The sequence below is a fragment of the Protopterus annectens genome, chromosome 17.part0 (assembly GCF_019279795.1).
Source record: "Protopterus annectens isolate FY-2018-M chromosome 17.part0, PAN1.0, whole genome shotgun sequence".
Lineage (NCBI taxonomy): Eukaryota > Metazoa > Chordata > Ceratodontiformes > Protopteridae > Protopterus > Protopterus annectens.
In genome coordinates this window covers 234,556,842-234,579,671 of record NC_056751.1, presented here as the reverse complement: position 1 = coordinate 234,579,671, position 22,830 = coordinate 234,556,842, and the positions used below count along the sequence as shown (strand labels likewise).

The 22,830-nt window shown below is 41.1% G+C and overlaps 1 protein-coding gene across 1 annotated transcript in view; it reads left to right on the top strand.

The window, feature by feature from the left end:
* Positions 1 to 22,830, top strand: part of HSD17B4 (hydroxysteroid 17-beta dehydrogenase 4) — a 1,616,359-nt gene that overhangs the window by 1,383,308 nt on the left and 210,221 nt on the right. The window contains exons 19-20 of the mRNA XM_044059338.1: positions 11,655 to 11,761; positions 12,126 to 12,212. Coding sequence (XP_043915273.1) covers positions 11,655 to 11,761; positions 12,126 to 12,212 — 194 coding nt within the window. The remainder of the gene's footprint in view (positions 1 to 11,654; positions 11,762 to 12,125; positions 12,213 to 22,830) is intronic.

Here is a 22,830-nt window from a genome sequence, read left to right as displayed (position 1 = left end):
TATATATGTGTGTGTGTATATATATATATATATATGTGTGTGTGTATATATATATATATATATATATATATGTGTATATATATATATATATAAAATTATAATCATGAAAAAATTTACTGTCTCAGAATGTTCCACAAAACTGAGGTGTCCTTTTCTGATTATCAAGTACAAAACAAAATATTGTCTGCAGATATAGCCAACTTGTCTTGATTACTATACCAGTTATGTCTTTGAATTTCTGAGTGTCTTATTTTCATAGCCAGTAGCTCTAAAATCTAATGCAAATAAAGGAGAAAGAGAACACCTGTGTCTTATTCCTATGTTCAGGCAAAATTTATCACAGAGGAAACCCTATCCCTTTAACCTTAATATTGTATCAGGGATTGCAAATGTTTCCATTGCCCTGCTCATAAAATCCAAGCTTACTCTGTCAAATACTTTATCTGCATCAAGACCCATGAACAGCAGTGGTGTTTTCTTATATTCAGCTTCCCTCTGGGTCATTTTTCTTTTAATACTGTCAAATTTTTGCCTCACTTCAAAAAAAAAAAAAAAAACACTGCTCCATATCAGTCAATTTTGGCAATGCCTTTACCATTCCTTTAGCTATTCTTCTTCTTCTTCTTTCAGCTTTTCTAGACATTAAAATTTTATAATCATGGTTTAAAATTGAAACGGCCTATATGAAGCAGTGTCTTTTGGGTATTTACTGTCTTTGGGTATTACCACCACAGCTTTTTATCCAGGATTTTGGTGCTTTTCCTACTTTTAAACTACTGTTAAACTAAACTATCCAGATCTTTATCATTTTTTCCTTCCTAGCTTCCAAACTTCCACAGAAATGCCATCTATTCATGGCAACTTTCCTGCAGATTGATTATACATCACCATTTCTATCGCCTCTCCTCCTACCTTAATTGGTAATTGTTCAGCCTCATCTGCCTCTGACCTTGGTATACCTAAATCTTCCATAAATATTTACATTTGTGCCTTTTCTTGATTCTCACATTTCTGTGCTTTATACAAATGTTCATAAAATTTCCTAAACATCTGTAATACCTCTACAAGGTCTCTGGTTATTTTTCTTGTTACAGGCTTCCGAAGAATGGCAACAACCCTTTCTAAAACCCATGCATATTATACATATGCTTCCTTATTTTCTCTTTAGCACTCTGCAGTTGTGCCTCTTCTTGTGTTGTCATGTTCCCCTTATTCTGCAAAACTTTAACTTTTTTCAGCCCCTCTAAATAATTATCGTTACTTCTTAACCATATCTTTTTCTTTTATTTGTACCCTATTTTTAAATTCCACTTTCTTTTTATCTCACTCACTAGCTATACCTTCTGAAGAAATGTCTATGTTCACTAATAACTCTTGAATAATTTCTATGACCCATTCATTAAATTCTTCTCTTTTTAACAGGTAGGAAGGGAAGCACCAGTGTCTCATTTTTACTTTGTTACCCTGCATTTTTATCATAGTTGCCTTTGGCACATGAGCAGAAATAGCTGTTGAATATGTGTCAAAGCTTTTAATTAAATGTACATGTTTCTGTGAAATATAATTTTTATCTAGTCTAGCCTAGTTATTGTACCTTGGGGAATGACATGTCAATTCTCTGAGTTCCTACTATTAAATTCACATCTTCCATACTAAATATTTTCATGCAGGACCCTCTACTTCCTGGGTGTCCCCTCCCGCAGATCCTTTAGTGGATCTCATTTCATCTCAGGTGTGGAAGGAACAAGACATGGTGGAGCCCATTCCCAAACATCCGAATAAGGTCTTGAGCCCCCATCAGATAGATTGTATTGGAACAAGGGATCTCTCGTTGATGCCATGGTGGTGGCAGTGGCCACCAGGAAGGAACTCGCTCAGGAGAGCTCTACGGTCCATCCTCCTAACTGAGAGTCAAGGGCGATGTAGTGTTTCGAGAAGCGGGTGTACACTTCAGCAACCTTCTCTGTTCGGGCGTTGAATTACATGGCACATGTAATTTGGCTGCATCGAGACCTAGTTAATCAGATTGCTGAGTCAACCCCAGAGTCCATGTTGGCGGAGGACAAGAAGATTTTCTACTCTTGTATGGCCACGCTAAAGTCAGTTGCAAACACCTCCATGCGCCTCCTCTCCCATGCAACCAAAGGAGCCGCTAGGGCAGCTGGTACAGGCGTTGCCATCAGGTGACATGACTGGCTCCGACGCTGTCAGTTTTTCTGAACCTTTCAAGACATCGTTTACCAGTGCCCCGTACGATGGTACTTCCCTGTTTGGGCAGTCAGTACATGAGACTGTAGAGTGAGAAGGATGGAAAGACTCTGCCATCAGGATCCGCTTCTTGGCCCCTCAATGATTCTTCTCTAAGAATCAGCAAGGGACCAAGAAGATGTGGTTTCGGAAATGTCAGAATTTTCTCAGAGATGCTGAGGACTCACCTTTCCCCAGGGGCAGAGGGGATTTGATAGACGTCGCCCTAGAGGCAGAAGGGGGTTTGAGAAATTATGGGTCTCGAGAACCTTTCTCGGACAGACCCACTCAGCAACCCTGAAGAGTTGCCCAACTGCTCATCTCTGGAGGCAGTCGGGGGCCATCTTTTTCTGCACCTAACGGAGTGGGAGTCCATCACAAGAGATCGTTGGGTGTTATGAATTATATCCAGAGGCTATTCAGTCCTCTTCTCAAGCTACCTTCACCGCTCAAACACCTCCTGGATGTCCCACCCGTGCACAGGTAGGATGCAGCATTGGAAATCGCAAAACTGCTAAGAAACCTAGTCATCCAACCCATCCCCCTAGACCACTCCAGATCAAGTATTTATTCCAGGTTCTTTTTGGCGCCAAAGAAAATGGAGGACCTAAGACCCATTTTGGATCTATCCACCCTGAACCTATCTGTAGCCAAGGCAAAATTCTGGATGGTCACTCTTCAATCTATCCTGCCCTTCCTGCAAGAGAATGATTGGTTGTGCTCGATCGACCTCCAGGATGCGTACTATCATATCAAGATGGGCAGATGCTCTCGGAGGTTACTCCACTTCCGGCTAGAAGCCAATCATTATCAGTTCAGAGCACTCCCCTTAGGTCTCACCACAGCCCCCAGGGTGTTTACCAAAGTGATGTCAGTAGTAGCAGGTCACCTGAAACTCCAGGGCATTCAGATATTTCCCTACCTGGACGATTGGCTCCTTGCTGCCCTGTCCAGGCATCAACTTTGTCAAGCAGGTGATTCTTTTCCTCTTCTGGCCCAGTGGTTGGGCATTACCATCAATCTCAACAAATCATCTCTGACCCCTGTCCAAAACTTAGACTTCATTGGGGTGTGATTAGACACAGTTTGAACCAGAGTGTTTCTTACTCCAGACAGAATATGCAGTCTGACGCTACATGTCCTGTGCATTCTTCAAACTTAGTCTCCGACAGCGGAAATTGTATTAAGGGCATTGGGGTCCATGGCAGCCATGATCACGCTATTGCCCTTGGCACATCTCATATGCGAATCCTTCAGTGGACCCTTTCAGTACAGTGGTCTCTGTTAGACCTTCCATTGACTCACACTGTCCAAATCTCTCATGTGTGCAGGGACTTCCTTCGGGGGTGGATTTATTCCTCGGATCTGGTTTGGTGGCGTCCCTTTCTCCCACCATTTCCCATGGCCACAGTGACTATGGACACCTCCCAGCTGGGTAGGGGGGGACTGCTCGGGAAGGACACTCCAAGGCACGTGTTCCCCCTACGAGACCAATTTGCATATCAACGTCCTGGAGATGAGGGTGGTGCTTTTAGCATTGCAGGCTCTCCGTGCCCATCTCCCTTCAGGAGCAATTGCTATCCAGACGGACAATATGTCATTGGTCTGGTACATCAACAAACAAGGGGGAACCAGATCATATCCCCTATGTCGTGAGGCCATGAGAGTATGGGAATGGGTGATCTCCACCGGCTGTTCTCTGATGGCAACACACATTCTAGGAAGGTCTAACATTCTAGCGGACAGGCTCAGCAGATCCATTCCAATGCCTCAGGAGTGGTCTCTGAATCCCTCAGTAGCGGAACAGATCTTTCACAAGTGGGGTCAGCCTTGCTGCTATCTATTCGCCTCTCCATCCAATGCAAAATGCAGCGAGTTCTTTGCTCTGAATCCCCCTCAGGGGGAAGCCCCCCCCCCCAGCAATGCTCTGATTCATGCCTGGCCCCCGGTCTTCTGTATGCTTATGCTCCTCTTCCCTTAATAGCAAAATTTCTTCAGAAAGCTCGCAGGCTGGGGAGCTTAGTTATCCTCATTGCCCCATTCTGGCATCGCCAGGTCTGTTTTCCCTCTCTGAGGTCTCATCTGGTGGCCTCACCATGGACGATGGATCCAGTTCTGGATCTCATCTCATCCCTCAGGGATTTCCCATCCAGACCTGGACAGTCTAAAGCTCACTGCTTGGCTACTCCAGTTCCCATGTTCGTCAAGACTCCTGGATTATCTTCTCCCATCAAAAGAATTCTAGTGGCAGCTCATCACCAGAAAAGTGTACTCCAGCAAATGGAAACGTTTTTCTATCTGAGCCTCTCAGCGTGCATTAGATCTTTTAACAGCCCCAGTTTCCATGGTGTTGGAATTTTTATAGGGAATTTTTCAACAAGGTGCTAGTTTTTCTACTGTTAAAGTTCATCATGCTGCAATTTCTAATTGTCATGTGGGAGATAATGACTTCCTTAGCATCTTCAAGGCTTTGTAAGGCCTTCCTCAAAGGTACCTTTTTTCTTCGTCCCCCGAAAAAGGACCCTATGCCACTGTGGGATCTTACCCTGTATTTCAAGCCTTAGTCTCGCCTCCCTTTGAACCTATAGCTTCAATGGATATGCAGCTTCTGGAAGACTGCCTTTCTGGTTGCCATTACTTCCGCTAGGAGAGTTTCAGAACTTCAGGCTGTATCAATCAAAGCCTCTTATATGATTTTTCATAAGGACAGGGTGTCTCTGCATACTAATCCAACCTTTCTACCTAAAGAAGCTTCAGAGGCAAACATTAATCAGGTAATCAACCTCCCGGTCTTTTTTCCAAATTTTCAAAACATGGAGAAATACAAATTGCATTTACTAGACGTGCACAGTTAAGTTTCTACTTGCATGCGACAAAAACCTTTCGTAAATCTGACCAACTTTTCATTTCTTATTCCAAACCCTTTTTAGGGAAACCAATTTCTAAAGTTACCATCACCCGTTGGATTTCTCAATGTATTATTTGGCCGTATTCAGCCAGGGGGGATTTCCCCGCAAAGTCAGGTGAAAGCACATTCCACCAGGTCTATGGCCATGTCAGCAGCTTTTTGGTCCAGAGTTTCATTAGATGATATTTGTTCTGCGGCCGCTTGGTCCTCATCCCATACCTTTATCTAACTTTATAAATTGGACATTGTATCCAGAAACAGGGCATCCTTTGGCTCCACCATGTTCTGGAATATTCTTCTATGAAGGCTTCTCAGGTGTCTGGTAGCTGTGAACTTTGCCCCACAGGTTGAAGATCAAATGAAGACAACTGCTTCAGATAAGTTATGTACTCACCATAACATCCATCTGAGTAGTTGTTCATTTGTCTTCAGCCATCCATCCCTTCTTCCCCCGGCCTTCTGTGAACTGATGGTGTCTACTAAGAATAATCAAAGTCACCTCTATAGGGTGCCTCTTATCCTTGTTGTTGTTTTCTGGTACAGACAAGTCTCTGTTGGGTCAGGTAATGGCACTGGATTGGGCAGCAAACTTGATCTGAAGGGAGGAAGGAGACAGGAGCATTATGGGTAAGGGGGAGGAGCTTTGAGCTTGGATCAGATGTTGGATATGCGGCCAAGTCGGATCCGATAAGGATCTGGGAACCCACAGGTTGAAGACAAATGAAGAACTACTCAGATGGAATGTTATGGTGAGTACATAACTTGTTTTTTCTTGTATTCTCCATTTGAACCTATGTCACATTTTACTAGACTTTTTGTTAATAAAACACAGACACATAAACATAACCTATTAGCTTAAAGTAAACACACAAAACTATGTACATCTTCAAATAATGAAGTTTAAACCTCTTGGTGTTAACAGTTGTCCCAAGTCCATAGCTGCACCCACATGCATTAACTGATGTAAAATTAAGGTTATTCATGCCAAGGTGCATGTTACAGCCTGTTTTTCCTACTCACACTAATTGCTGCCTGTTCTTGTCTTATCTTTATTCCCCTCCCAGATGTGAATAATAGCGTGTATGTTTTCAGAAAAATAACATTTAATATTAAGAAAAAGGTACACTGGTTATATTTAAATAAACTTAAATTTACATTGTTCTAGTAAATGCATTGAAGAATTTAGGGACCAGAAAAGCTGCTCTTATTCACTTTCAATAATTTCAAACTTTATTTTTTACTAAGTTGCTTGCTCTTGCACCTTTTAATTTTAAGTTTTTTTTCTCAGCAAACAATGTCCAGATGTCTTGAGATATATTACTTTCACCTGTAGTCAGCTTGTTTCCATAGAAAAATAAGAACAGAATGTACAGCTTTCGACTTCTTCATTACATTCACAGTGGTCTATTGCTTTTAAAGCCCACTTGCTTGCACTAAACAATTTTATTAAATTATGCCAAGAGCATTAATCCAGACATTCACCTGTGTAAAAGTAAGAGGAAACATCTGAACTATATTTATATTATAACCAGTGCACTTTTAAAACCAGTCCCCCACCCCAACATCCCAAGAATACAGGCTAATAACTTGAACATGCTTTTCTCCATCCTTCCTTCTCTTTTTACATTGTAATAACTAATACCTACTATCAAAGAAAAAAGTGCTTGTTTACTTGAGTGTTTTATCGTGTACAGCAGTCAATGAAAATATGCTGTACTTTATAACATGCAATTTATATAATAAAATTCTGTTAAGAACAAAAATTGTTTTATTTACAGTTAATTTTCCTTGTCCTATTAGTGTCCTTGTACACGTTAGTAGCATGAAGTGGGGTGTATGCCTTTTAGTCCCTCTACAAGTTTAACAAAGTCAACAAAAGTCCAGCCGCTTTTTCTTGTAAAGCCATATTTCACAAATGTGATTGTTGCTTTATAGCTTCACATTTATTCACCAGTTTCGATGTTGGTGGTCTTCCTGTTCATCTCCATCTCCCAGCCTCAGACTTCGGTTCACGTCCAAGGTACTCCAGATTCATATAGTCAACTCCTTTGTTTTTTCTGACTTCCAATCATTTTTCTTTAGAATATTGAAAAAGTTTTCACTGGCAAAGTCTCTCTGTATGAGCTTTACTATCAGAAGAATGAGACACAGAGCCCCCTTGTGTTTGATGTCATTTTTTTTGGATACAGTTTTGTATTTCCACCTTAGCCTTGTGTGTGAAAAATTACTTTGGTCCTCCAGGAAAAGAAATAATCAGAAGACAACTAGGTACAGTAGCTTGGATCTCACACCTGCCTCTTGACATTCCCTTATTGCTGGGATGGGTCTATATTAATTCATCAAAATTCGTATTCAAAGAAGGCTAAACAGTGAAATTCATTACAGCGAAGCAGGGAATTTTTCCCAGGGTTAGGAATCACCTACCCTCTAGCACTCTGGAACACACACCACACTAAATCAACCCCACCCAAGGTTGGGGGGGGGGCAGCTAAATATACCAACTCTGAGATCTCATTATGGTGGGGAAAAGGGCAGAGTTGTGCTGATGGCCTAGTGGTTCTTAACCCTGGGAAGAATTCTGTGCTTCGCTGTAATGAATTTCACAGTTTAGCCATTGATGAATATGTATTCAACAAACTAATATAGAACTGCTGGGATAAATCGGTTTCTCTTCTGCATGAGGTACAGTGAATAATTATTTTCCACAAACACTCTACTGTCTCCTGTTTTTAATACTTTGCCCTTCGGCCACAGATTTGTCATGATCGACTCTTTCTGCTGATATGACAGCTTCTTTATTAATACAAGTCTTGGATGCTTTCTCATGGCCAGGTTTGGAGCATAAGTACAGTGTGACCTTTCATGGTAACAAGTCCTGTTGTGGCATACCAGTCCAGTTGCTTATTTGTGCTTTCATAAAGTTAATGCAGTCTGTTCCTTTTAGTTTTTAACGGTAGGGCTGAAAATCTCAGGTTTTCCCTGCATGCTCTGTTCTCTAACTCTGCCATTTTTTAAACCGCTCTTCTTGAGTAGTCTCACACTTAGCCAACCTTGTCTTCATTTCATCTTCTAATTTTTGCAGTTTTATCAGTTCTTCTGAATGGGCTGCCACGGTGGTGCAGAGGTTAGCATTGCCGCCTCACAGCAAGAGGTTCTCCGGTTCGATTCTCTGCTGGGGTGCCTTCTGTGCGGAGTCTGCATGTCCTCCCTGTGGTTGCATGTGTTTCCTCCCACATCCCAAAGACATGCTGTAGGTGGATTGGACACTCTAAATTGGCCCTAGGCATGTGTGTGTGTGTGTGTGTGTGTGTGTGTGTGTGTGTGTGTGCCTTCCGTAGAACGTTGGGCTTCAGGCTGGCAACTCGACACAGTAAAGCTCCACTGCCAGTCATGAGCAGACAAGGTAATCTGCTGTGGCGTCCCCTAACCAGGAAAAGCCGAAAGAAGAAGATCAGTTCTGAATAGCGGTTTAAAGCGTCTTCCATTTTTCCAGCCTTTTGTTTTATTTGATGTACTCTTTCAGTGTTTCATTTATTTTAATCAACTCTGACCACATTTATTTTTTTCCTTCAAATTACTGTAAGCCATCTCTAGTACCGAAACTAGAACTTGAACTGATTTTTGCTGAACAGCTGCAGGATTCTCTTCACCTTTTCTAGTCGATTTTCTTTCAGGCTCTCTACATTTCTTCTTTGCTGCCCTACAGCAGTGTACTTAATAGCCACTAACTGAATTTTACTAAAACTGGCAAAATTACTGGTCGTTATCTATCTGATTCTTTTTCACGTTGGGAGAGCTGAAATTAAACTGTTGATCAGTGTGCAGCCATCTTGCAAATTGTTTATATTGTTTTTATTAAGCAATATTTAATGCAAGTTTATTATCTGTGTGGGGAGGGAGTTGTGATTTATTCAGGTACAAAATGTGTATTTGCCTCAGAACATGGTGTATGAATAGTAAGTGTCACACAGGGCAAATCATGCCACTCGATATACTATCTGTAGCCTTTTTATAATCCCTGATATATATGTTATATATGTATTTATACAGTGTAACTGGAACAAAGGAGAAATTATACTGCATGGTATACTTTATCTCTGTACCTTTTAAAATCTTTGTGAAACTATCCAGAGTTGTAATTGGAAAAAATATATATTAGAAAATTACTCAGCACTCATAATAATTACCTACTACAGGTCTCTCAGTTGCAGTGGAAATGAAAAAAAAATGTGCTTCAGAGACAGCTATTACTGCATTGTGAAAAACTTCATTACCAGCTCATTAGCATATGTCTGAATCACAATTTAGTAAACACTAGCACTGTCAGACCCATTAGTGGGTGACCCCATGTGTAACAATTCGTAAAGGCCACACCTTACACACACATCCTCCCAGTCAGTCACACTCATGGAAACATTCACCTATTCACCCACATACACCCAGCAGTCTCTCACACACACTCACGCTTCCAGGCTGTTGATTTTCTATTTACCCTCCCTAGTGCAACTACCCAGACAGACATACAGACATACAAACATTCATGCAGCTTTATGTATACTCCTGTAGACATGCACACAAATGTCTGGACACATATGCACAAACTAGCACACCCACATCAACCTTACTTATTTGCTGAACTTACTTTCATCACAGCGACTTCCATAGGAGTGAATGGATGATTACCAGCTTTTCAACATTCACTTTTTCCTGTAACAGTGAACATTTACACATATTTCACAGAACCATAAATTGAAAGTTGCTGATATTTGATGGGGAGAGTGCATAACTAGTTAGCATTAGCAGCCCCCCTGGATTGCTGCATTAACTTGTGGCTCTGCTAGTGAGACCATACACTATACTGATGGTGTCACAAGTGGGAAAACTCAGCAGTAGGATGGTTTAAGAGTCAGAAGGGCTTGCCACTAGGGAGAAGCCTCTAACAGCCATGTTAAGGCTTCCCCTCATGGTAAACATTTCTGAAGCCCAGCCTTTGTGTGGTATGGTAACTATACTGTTAGTAACTAGTGCTAACACCACCTTAAACCCACATTTCTAAACTTGTGTGTGTGTGTGTGTGTGTGTGTGTGTGTGTGTGTGTGTGTGTGTGTGTGTGTGTGTTTTCGGTGCTCTTACATTGAACATGCCATTCACCGAACTGTTCATAGTGAGATTGTGATACAGGATGGATCATGAAATTTGCCCTTTCCTCACTGTAGTGTGATCTCGGAGTTAGTATATATAATTAGCGGGGGGTGCAGCCCCCCTCAAGAGCAGAAATCGATTAACGGCGTATTCGATGAAATGCCTTTCGTTCACGGCAGCTTTCGATAATTTAATATAGACCCATATCTAATATCTATATATATATATATATATATATATATATATATATATATATATATTTATATGTGTATGTATGTATATATATATATATAGATAGATATATTATATATATATATAGAGAGAGAGAGAGAGATACTTGTATAGGAATTCATAGATTAGATATCAGATAAATGTGTAATACATATTTAAAGTGCATATTGAATTTGAAAATGTTGCCTGCAAGTGTACTGCAGAATGAAGCTTGGGAATATTGTCATAAAGGTTAGCTAGCTAGCTATTGAGGTCTTAATTGACAACAAATGGATATGAGGAAGTTACCTGAAAGCAGCACAATAAGAAGTTCTTTATCTGAAGGATCATCTGAAAAAAGACCCTGGAAGCATGGAGTAGGAGAGCACAATTGGGGATAATCTGTAGTGTGTTTCTTGTGGATGTTGCTGTGTATAAAGCTAGATGCTGGGCTTTGGAGTGGTCTGCAAAATTGGATTTTTCTTGTTTTTTCAAAGGACAAGACTGCATCTTGGAGAGATGTGTGAACTAAACATTGTTGAACTAACTGAAAGCTCTGCTTTTATTATTTTTAAATGGAGTCCAAGTGGGCAATTGTTTTACAAAACGGTATGGAATTACTGGATGTCCTGCCTCTAGTTTATCTCTGGACTTGGTTTATGTGCATTATTGCCACTTACTGGAGTTATTTCTTTGCTTTTCCCCTGATATTTTCAGAAATAGAATGGCTGCTTCAAGCAGCATTATTAATGGTAGTCATATGCCTATGGATAAGAATACTTTATACTCACAGGTATTTTGAATAAAAATACTTGCAAATGTGAGTATCTTTGTGAATCATGATGAATTGTGAGTGTTGACTTTATTAGGGGTCAAACTGAATGGCTTCAGACAGATATAAAACCAGCTGTGTGTTGCATTTTTTTATATTTCTGATCTGACTTATTGTTCATATGTTACATTTAATGAGTGATGTTTATGTGGTTTCAGCACTGACGTAGATTTGACACATTAGAGATTTGGAAACTCCTAAGAATTTGTCTTGGCATTATCAACTTTGCCAAATAATTGGTCTTTAGAGCAGTAGATATATGTTGGTGCTTCACTTCAGTATCCCCATTATTTAAACTATTTGTCACTTTTCCAGGTTTTAAACAACCCATCTTGCATGGACTGTGTTCATTTGGATATGCAGCCAGACATGTTCTGAAACACTATGCAGATAATGATGTAATCAAGTTCAAAGCAATTAAGGTAAAGCACTGCTTCTTCTGCATCTGAGTTCTCTATGATTACATCACAGTTATTTCATGTTGGTGGAAGTTAATATGGGAGAAGGATATTGTGAGTGAACATGTTCAAGTATCCATTCGCATCTGCTTACATAATGGTACAGGTTCTTCAGACAGGTGCATTGCTTTTGCTTAAATATAGTAGATTTCTAGATTGCTGAAAGACTAAATCCCCAGCATGCATCATTACTGTAGTCTCAGTATGTGTTTATATCTAAGGTATTCAGTATTTATTTGAATCGAACCATATTTTTCTTTATAATGGAAATGTAAAGTATTGGAAATGATGTTATTTTCTGTTCATCTCACTCTGTCTCTCTTTGAAGGTTCGCTTTGCAAAACCTGTTATTCCTGGACAGACCTTAGAGACTGAGATGTGGAAAGAGGGAAATAGAATTCATCTTCAAGCAAAGGTTAGACAGTTTGCACATCTTAGTCATTTGCATTTTTAGTACTGAGTAAAATGTAAAAAAGTACAGCTTCAGAATTTCTACAGGGCAAATAACATTAAACAAAGGTACAGATAGCACTGGTGGCAAAAAATAAATGTGGAAAAAGGAAAGAATACAAAAACACACATCCATGCACACACACTTGCACAAGCACACACACACACACACACACACACACACACACACACACACACACAGTGATGTGATTTCAGCAGCATGTTGCCGACAGTTCTCGGTAAGTTTAACAGAGTAGTTGAAAGATGCTGATGGTTTTATGTAGGGGACTAGTTTGGCAGTCCATTGACTGAACCCTGACAGTATTGTTGAGTAGTGGATTTTTTCTTCTTCTTCTACTTCATTTATTTCACATTTCTAATATTTTGTGATGTGAAGTTGTTCAATCTCGCCATTCATTCTTTACTGATTGAGTCGGAGCCGATCCCTTGGCTCCAATACAGCCAATTGCAAAGCTTGAGGTCTTCAAATAGCTTGAGGCCAAGTCCATATCCCATGATGCACCTGGAATTACCTCAAATCTAGTTTGCCGCTGCAACGGATCGGAGGTTTTGCTTTAACTCGGGCCAGTAAAATTGATTTTTAAATATTATTCAAAGTATTTTGATAGTTTTTTGATAGATAGCTTTAGATATATTAGTAGGATTTTAGAAAGCTCTTATAGCTTTTGATGTGTGTTTAAACATTTATATCCCTTCCCTTTGTGTGCTTAAAAACTTTTGGCCCTTGTTTGGCCTAGTTTAAAATCTTCTTGGTATCACAGTGTGTTTATTAGTGACTTTTTGTCACAGGTTTCCTTTTTCTAGTTATGGTATTGCTGTTTGTGCGTTTGCCTTAGAACTTTTAGATAAGGCTTGGTACTTTATCACTGTTAAAAGTTTGCTGAACAGTTTATTGTTAAATTAGGTGAGGCTTGTTGTATTCCTCAGCAACTATCTTTTATTGCATAGCCGGCTTGAATTCTTGTGTGCTTTAGACAGACTTTTTCTGTCAGTTGCATTTACAATACATATGTGTGTGTGTGTGTGTGTGTGTGTGTGTGTGTGTGTGTGTGTGTGTGTGTGTGTGTGTGTGTGTGTGTGATTTAGCCTGCTTTATTTAGGCTTGCATGAATACTGTTGAATTACTGTTGAATTTTTCTTGGTGACAGTAATTTTTCCTGCATTATTATGGCTGACCAAGACAAACACACCAAGTCTGGGTTTAAGAAATGCCCAAAGCGTGGCCAAAAGATGTCTGTAACAGACAGCCACGTAAATTGTGTTTACTGTTTAGGAGCTCTGCATTTGCAAGACAGTTGTTCTATTTGTCATTCCTTCTCCTCAAGGGTCCTTCAGGAAAGGAAGAGAAAACTCATAGACAGAGGCTTGTTGAAGTCTTTGTTTCAAGAAGCTTTGAGTGACTAGGATGGCTCCAGCATGTCCTCAAAGTCTTCTAAGACTTTGGACTCGAAGAAATCTAAAATGTCATCGACTGTGGCTTCATTGTCATTGGACCCAACAGTCTTTTCCTTTCGGAGCCGGTCCCCAGTATTGGAACCGGTATCCGAAGCGCCTAAGAGTCCTTTACTTCAGTTGGTACCACCTTCGGTACGCTCCTCTTGATCCTCTATCAGCCCGTCAGAATTGGACATGGATCGTGTGGTGCAGAAGCTGTTATTGGCACCAGCCTTGGCTAAAATGTTATCGGCTGTGATCCAAATGGCTTCGGAGCTGAAGACCATTGCACTGACTCAAACTATTCCTCCTGTGAGCCATGCTGGTCCTTCAGAGCCAGAGGAGTCAGACCTGATGTTAATATTGTTGGCTCTGTGTAGTCTGACATCCTTGGTGCCGATTAAGGACTCTAGGTGCCGACACTCTCTGGTCGGGTCCAGGGAGGACAGTCGGACCGACTTGTTGGTTCCGACTCTGCCTCTGGGACCTTGGCTCTGATAAGCTCAGCTCCTACCTCAGGCTTGGAGCCCTCTGTCCCGGTGCCAGGGGTGTCAACAATTTCTTCGGATCTATCTGCTCCCTTGCATCGGAGCAGAGCTGCTTTCGATGCCATGAGGAGAGTAATGTTTTCTAGGACATCCTCAACCTCAGGTCTGCCTTCCTCCTCCCCTAAAGTGCCTGTGTCTGCTTCTGCTTCACGCATCCACACCAAGTGTAGAGACCCAGAGCCTCAGGAAGCCCCATTGGGTGGCCCCTGCTCTTCCAAGACCTCACCAGAAGCTCCCACTGACGAGGTTCTCAGGAAGAGATTGTGTAAGAGGAAACATCTAGACTCCCCACAGGAATCTCTGACATCTGATACTGACTTAGATGAGTCAGAAGGGTCCCCATGGTCCCACTCTGAGGATATCACATTCACTGAGATACTTGAAATCCTTAGGCAGTGGGGTGACTGGCAGTCCAAAAGCCCTACTGAGTATGAGTCAGTTCTCCTGAAGGCTTTTGGGTGTCTCTGCCCTTCGATGAGCTGATGCAGCTGGTCTCACGAAGGGCATGGGAGTCTCCGGATAATATGGAGCCTGTCTCTAGGAGGTCTAATAAATTCATTTCTGCCCCCCTTGACAAAACATTTTTAACAAACGGTGTTCCAGTTGATGCCATGGTGGTGGTGGTAGCCACCAAAAAGGAAATGTCTGAGACTTCCTCATCTGTCCATCCTCCTAACATAGACTCCAAGATTATGGATAGATATGGGAAGTGCATGTTTAGATCAGCAACCTTTGCTCTTCGTTCGCTAGACTATTTAACCCATTTTACCAGGTTACAAAGAGATCTCCTTAAGGAGCTAGGAGATACTCTTCAGGGTACAATAGCTGCAGGAGCTTCCGACAAAGTTGCCGCCCAGCTTGATACCCTCACTCTATAGTCACCTCATCCATGCCCCTCATCTCTTATGCAGCTGTTGGAATGAGTAGGGCAGCGGGTACAGGAGTTGCTCTTAGGAGACATTCCTGGATGTGCTTGTGTTCCTTCACAGAGCCCTTCAAGTTATCCTTCGTGAACACTCCCTTTGATGGCTCATCCCTTTTCGGGCCTAAAGTGAAGGAAACCTTAACCAGGTGTGAACAGGAAGGAAAGACTCTGTCTGCCGTCAGGGTCTGTTTTTCCACCCCTACCCGACCCTACCCTAAAGGTCAAAGGGGAGGAAAAATGTGGTTCCGAAAAGCCCAAGGAGCCTTTCAGGACACACGTGGTGAACCCCCCCCCCCTCCAGAGGCAGAGGAGGGAGTAATAATGGAAGATGCCATCCTCGCAGCAGAGGGGGTCCACAACACCAGGGTGACAGAGATCACTTCTCTGGGAAGCCCCATCAGCTTTCCTGAGAGGAGGCCCGACTTTCCTGCTCTGGAGGCAGTCGGGGGTTGCTTATCTTTGTATCCAGACGCCTCGCTCAAAATAACAAAAGACAGCTGGGTACAAAGTATCATTTCCAGAGGCTACGTTATTCCATTCGCCACACCCCCTCCAATCATAAGAAAAATCCCTGGACGTTCCACTCAGTTACAGGGAACAGGCAACAATAGATGTCTGAATGTTGCTAAGAAAAAGAGTCATCCAACTAATCCCAGCAGACCAGACTGGATCCGGAACTTACTCAAGATTCTTTTTGGTTCCAAAGAAGACGGGGGACTGGAGACCCATATTGGACCTCAGCAGATTGAACCAATACTTAAAGAAAGAGAAGTTTTGGATGGTCACACTTCAGTCTATACTTCCCTTTTTAGGGAAAGACAGTTGGATGTGTCTGATAGATCTCAAGGATGCGTACTACCACATAAAAATGGCCAGACCATCCAGGGATAATCTCTGCTTCCGGCTGTGAGCCAATCATTACCAGTTTCGAGTCCTGCCCTTTGGTCTCACTACAGCCTCCAGAGTGTTCACCAAATGCATGGCAGTGGTCACAGCTCACCTGAGGCATCTAGGATTCCTGGTGTTTCCGTACCTAGACAATTGGCTCCTTACCGCCACCACCAGGCATCGACTCATTCAGGCCAGGAGTCCACTTTGCAATCATTGGGGCATTACAATCCACTCAAAAAAATCTGCCTTGTCGCCATCGCAGCATATTGTTTTTATTGGGGCATAGTTGGACACCACCACCACTATCACACTAAGGCTTCCAATCGAAAGAGTCTTCTTCATCAGCATGTCAGAATTCTGATATCAAAAGACAGAGCACCAGCATCAGAAGTTCTGAAATTATTAGGCATGATGGCAGCAGCAATTCAAGCCATACCACTAGCTCGTATGCACGTGCAGATACTGCAATGGCTGTTGTTCACTCAATGGTCTTACCAAGCACTCCCCATGACTCACACTATAATGATCACAAATTCTTGCAAAAAGGACATTTAGTGGTGGTTGACCTCACTTCATGTCACAATAGGACGCCCATTTGTGCTACCCCCTCCAGCAGCCACAGTGACCACGGATGCTTACCTGATAGGGTGGGGTGGGGGGTGGGGGGGCATTTTCAGGGAAAGACTGCCCAAGGCACATGGACCGATCAAGAGTCATACCTAAAGTCAGCTGTATCTAATATGCAGATGGCTCTACTCTAATTTGCTCAGCAATATCCCCTACAGAGTTACAGTTAGCTACCCAGACCACCTTTAACACAATAGAAAACTGGCTTACCAACCGTCGCCTGATACTGAATCCTAAAAAGGCTAAAATGCTGTTATTCTCACCTACACAAAGGTCTAGCACCATTAACTTTACAATTAAAGCAAAGGATGGCACAGTAATCTCATCTGACCACTCTACTAAACTACTAGGTGTCACTATTGATAACTTAAAATTCAACCTACATGTTAACCAATTGATCAAAACCATCAATAAAAAACTAGGTTCATTGTACAGAATAAAAAAACTTCCTGACTCCCCCAGCCAAGGTTGCCTTTGCTCGATCTCACCTTCTCTCTACTCTCTTGTATGCATCCCCTATTCTCCGTAATACTAACAAGACTGTCCTGAACAAAATCACTATCTGTTATAATCACATCGCCAGATTTGCCACTGGGCTGCCTTTCAGGACACATCATTGCATCAATCTAATCCAGCTTGGATGGCTTGAACTACCCAGTTTAATCTTATATAACCAACTGGTTACGGCCCACAAAATTATATACAAGCCTGAAAACACCCCTGCACTCAAAAACCTGGTCACCCTGTTTAACAACCCTAGATCATTGCGTTCTTCCAACAGACTCCTTATCCAGACATGTAAAACTAACAACCTAGCCGGCGACTCTCTCTTTACAAACTCTGTAGGCAGATTATGGAACTCTCTACCACCTGAGATTACCTCTCTCTCTTCTCTAGGTCAGTTCAAAACTAAGCTCAAACAATACCTGGGATCAAAATGGACATGCTATTGTATCAAGCCTGGCTAATCTTTTCTCTGGATTGTGTACAGCTGCTATGTAACCTATCTTGTACTGCAACTTTCAGAATTATCTACTCTGAACAACAGTTCCTAAGAAATTATTAATAATGATCGTTCATCGAATTAATGTAAAAAAATTCTGTATGTAATTCTGTATGGTTTGTCTCTATGTTTTCTGTAAATAGTCTGTGACGTGATATGTAATTATATTTTTGTTATTGTTTGGAGCTTTTCTCCCCTTTCCGCTGAAAATGGACATATATCCAGTCAGACTATCCCGGTCAACAAATGTAAAATAAATAGAGACACATCTGCATATCAGTGTCCTGGAGATGAGAGCAGTACTTTTGGTGTTTCAGTACTTTCAGGACTCTCTTCCTCTGGGTACGATTGCGATTCAGGCAGACAACATGTCGGTGGTCTGGTATCTGAACAAACAAGGAGGAACCAGGTCTTACCCCCTTTGTTGCAAGGCTCTCAGAGTTTGGCAGTGGGCTGTTTCCACCCAGCGCTTTCTGTTGGCAATGCACATCCCGGGGAAATCCAACATGATAGCAGACAAACTGAGCAGGGAAATCTTTTTGCCCCACAAGTGGTCCCTCAAGAAAGAAATAGTGGACAGGATATTCCGCAGGTGGGGCCAGCCTTGCAGCGACCTTTTTGCCAGTCACATGAACACGAAATGCAGAAGCTACTTTGCCCTGATTCCCCCTCTGGGAGAAGCCCCAAGGGACGCACTCTCACACGATTAGCCTCCGGGTCTCCTCTATGCATTTCCACCAATCCCGTTGATACCCAAGGTTCTACAGAAAGTAAAAACGCTGGTAAAGACCTTCATTCTAATAGGCCCTCATTGACCTAGTCAGATTTGGTTCCCCTTCCTTCAACTTCATCTTTTGGAGGATGCTTGGATTCTGGACCCAGTTCCAGACTTTCTGATGCACCCGTCGGGGGATCTTCATCACTCTCTGCAGTTCCTGAAGCCGACAGCTTGGCTGCACCAGTTCCCATCATAGCCAGGTCTCATAACCTCTCCAATGAGACAAAACAGATCTTTTTGTCTTCTCATAAATCTTCTGCTAAGAAGCTATATCTTAGCAAATGGAAAAAAAAATTCTATATGGGCTTCTAAAAATAATATTGATCCTTACCAAGCCCCTGTGGCCTCCATTTTAGAGTTCTTGACTATGATTTTTAACAAAGGAGCTGCAGCAGCAGCAGTTTGGGTTCAGTTGGCTGCTATTTCTAATTTTCATCTTGGATTTGAAGGATTGAATATCATGTCTCACAAGTTTATCCACAGCCTTTCTCAAAGGGACTTTTCATATTAGACCACCTGTGAAATCGCTGTATTCTCCATGTAATCTAAATTTTATGCTTTCCCGTATAATTCATCCACCATTTGAACCAGCTTCATCTTGTGATCTCAGATTTTTGTCTTGGAAGACCATCTTTATGGTAGCTATTACTTCTGCCCACAGAGTGTCAGAGCTTCAGGCTTTATCCATCAAGCCTCCCTGTTTGATATTCCATGCTGACAGAGTCTCACTTAGAAGAAATCCCTCATTCTTGCCCAAAGTTTGCATTGAAAACAATGTCAACCAAGTTATTGACTTTGCCAGTCTTCTTCCCCAACCATTCAAACAATTTAGAGTATATGCTGCACAAACTTGATGTTCAGAGACAGCTCAGATTTTATTTGGATAGAACAAAAAATTTCAGAAAGTCAGACCAGCTTTTTGTTTCATTTTCAGACTCCAGGAAGAGGAGACCAGTGGCTAAAACAACTCTGTCTAAATGGTTATCTGATTGTATCACCTTTGCCTATTCAGCTGCCAATATGCCTTTGCAACATAAGATTAAAGCTCACTCAACCAGAGCAATTTCTACATCATGTTCCTTTCAAATGCTTTAATCTTTCACAATAACTTAAACTTTTAGACTTAAACTTTTAGATTCATGGATGCCCATGTTATATTTCCTCTGTCCTCTTTCCAATTCAGGTTCTTTATCCCTGGGTGGACAGAGCCATGGGAGTAGCTGTTACTATTTAATCATTCATAGAGGTCTTCACATTCTTTTTCATTCATCTTATGTGGGTTATATGATAATGTATACATTTTTTATGTTTTAACTTCTTATTGTTTGTATAAAGTATTATGACAAGAACAGGAACTTTTACAGAAAGAAAAGTGCAAACACACATCAGTTATTGAAATTAATATGTAACTAAAATGACTTGGTATCAGGCAATTAATTTAACTAAGCAGCTAATGTATTGGTGCATAAATATAATACACAAAGCTGATAAAGTTATTGTGGCACTGAGATAGAGAAGCTTAATTAGTACTACTTTAATATATTCATCATCAAAGTAAGGCTTTTGAACTTTCTAATACACTAAGTCCGCAAAGTGTAACCCAAATGATATTCATTTGTACGTGTGGTCTTATGCTGCTAACAGTAGAATGCTGTTGGAGAAAAAAAAAGTATTAAACCAAGGAAGACCCACTGATTCTAAGCAACCAACATATTATTTATCAGCAGGTACTTGATGAGTTTACTGGACCAGTGGCATGCTTCCTAAGTGGCCCTTTCTTTTTTAACATATACAGGTGGCCATGCCAGTTGAATATGCAAGTACGTTATGTAAAGCTGGCATTGGACTTTAGGGCCTTCTTTTTTTTTTTTTTTCCTTTTTCTTGAGTAAGTAATGCATTTCTTAAATGCTGTCAGGCCTACAACTGCCATCTCATAATTGGCTGAGAACATGACAGGGACTGTGAGGATTCCAGGTACCCTGCTTCCTCTGTAAGTATGTTTGTCAGGTGCAAGTTATTTCAGTGAATTATTCAAATTCCCTGAATGTAATCACAGAGTGCTGGATAAAAGCAAATGTATATTTCCTGGAATTTGTAGAACTTTACCTGATAACCCCCTTGTATATATGCATTAGTCTGTGCCAAGTAAGAAAAAAAGTGATGGAAGTGTGTCCAACTATATGTCCTCTTGGTTGTATGGATGGAGCACCTAGGCAGTGATTCTAAGGTACAGCTAATTGGCTTATTAGAAATTGTTTGTCCCCATGGCAGGAGACCATTGGAAAACTGCCTTTATTCCTCTTTCCTTAGTGTTGACTTTTATCATGCTTTGTCAATATGATATTTACTTTTTCCTCAGGGGTTTGACCTTCAAAGTTTTCGCATCAGAAGTAACCTGTGTAGGCAGGAAGTAGCCTGCAGATATTTATGTAAATGTCGTCTTTTGGAGGGTGTTCAGATGGCACCACAACAAAAGGTTTAGTAGCATCTGTTGTAGGTCATATATGTTCATCCATCTACATGTATCAACAAAACACCATTTAATAAGTGACTTATGTAAATGGACAGGTGTGGAGTTTATGGTAACTTTAGCGTCAGATAATGGAAACTGACGGGCTAATTAAGAGTGGAAGCTCCTCATACTAAAAGTATCAGAAACCAGTGCTGACATTTGGGACAGCAAATTCACAGCATCTGTATCACTACTTAAGACCAAGTGCAGCAGCTCTTAAGTGGACCCCAGTGCATCAAGCAGGAATTAGTCCAAATTCTGTGATGCTCTGGGTTTAATAAATAAAAGGATGTCAAAAGTTGTTTAGCTCTTGGGTTTGCTTCCAGGTTTTGGATTCCTAGGCAACACTTCATGAAAGCCATGTACATGTCTTTGGGTACTAATTTAAGGTTCTTACCCCAAGTCAAGTTTAGAAAAGCAGAAGCCAGTAGTGCTTCAAGTTATATGAAGGTATTATTCTTACATACATAAAATGTAGTCATGGCTGCATCTTACTTTTGTTTGTGTGTATTATTAGTTGAATTTGTACCTTTATCAAATTGGATTGTCACATGTCATTTGGGAGCCACAGAAAGCAACAGATATGTTTCAAGATTTTGTATTTTTTTTGAAAATTTAAGTTTTATAAACTGCAGTGTGTTTAAGGAAGAGTATGGAGTACTTTTACTTTGAATTAAGATAATTACTGTGCATATGTCACAGCAAGGGTTGTAAGTGTCTTTCTTGGTCTGTAGTGTTTAGCAGCGCAGTTTGTTTTTACTTAAGAATGGAAGGGTGCTGTTTTTCCTTGTGGTTTGGATTTAAAGTTGTATTTCATATGGGTATATTTATCAAGCAGTATGGTGATGACATACCCTGCTTACACTACCAACGCTACTTAGTGAACAACACTGTGGTGTAACCCAAGACCAAACGCAAAAGGGTCAGTGCAGTAAGGGAATAACCCTGTGATCTTGGATTTAATTACAGTATCAAATGAAGTATTTGAAAGTCCCTAATACCATGGGGGTGCTGGGGCCTTCCTCTGCATAGTTTTTTAGTATACGTCATTGTCTTGTTTTGTTGCATTTTCATTGAGTTGCCTTATGTTGATTTTTGGTTTCATGTATTTTATTTTGTATGTTTTCTTTGTGCTGATTTCATTTAATTGTCCTAGAGGCATAGAAGCATACTGCATAAGTAATTAGATCAAGCTAGGAGAGAGAGCATAGCAGAAAGAAAACAAGAAGAAAATATGTTTTACATGGCTATGTTTTTGAGAAAATAAGGCTCAAAGTAGACCAGTAGACTGATTTTTTTTTTTTCAGTCACCACTAACATCAGTACTTAATATCTTTCCATTGCTCTGTTTTCAGGACCATTGCATATTGGGCCAGACCACTATGCGGCGCTTTTGCTATGTCCCTTTTCAGGGAAGAAAGTTTTTTGGTTTTATTGCAGTTAGTTACATTTCATCTAGATAGTGTTTTTCATTTTCTTGTTTCCTAACTCTCTGTGTGCTAGGTATCATTGCTGGGTGTGTATGTACATGGCTGTTAAGGTGGTTGCCCTGCTTCTGCTGTGATGTGCTTCAAAGTTGCTCTGCCCATCTTGTTTAACTGCTCCCCCCCCCCATGTCCACTGTGAACTGTGATGTCAGGTGTACTCCAACATGCCCTATATCCTCCCCCAGTACAGTTTAGACTGTAGTACCTGCCACACATTCCCTAACCCTACTACCTTTTTCAAATGTGAATTAAGGCGTACAGGTGAATGAGAAAAGAAGCAGAGCAACTGTGTCCAGTAACACCTTTCCGGACTGAAAAAACAGCATATGAGTAGCACCAAACCAAAAGGTCAATAA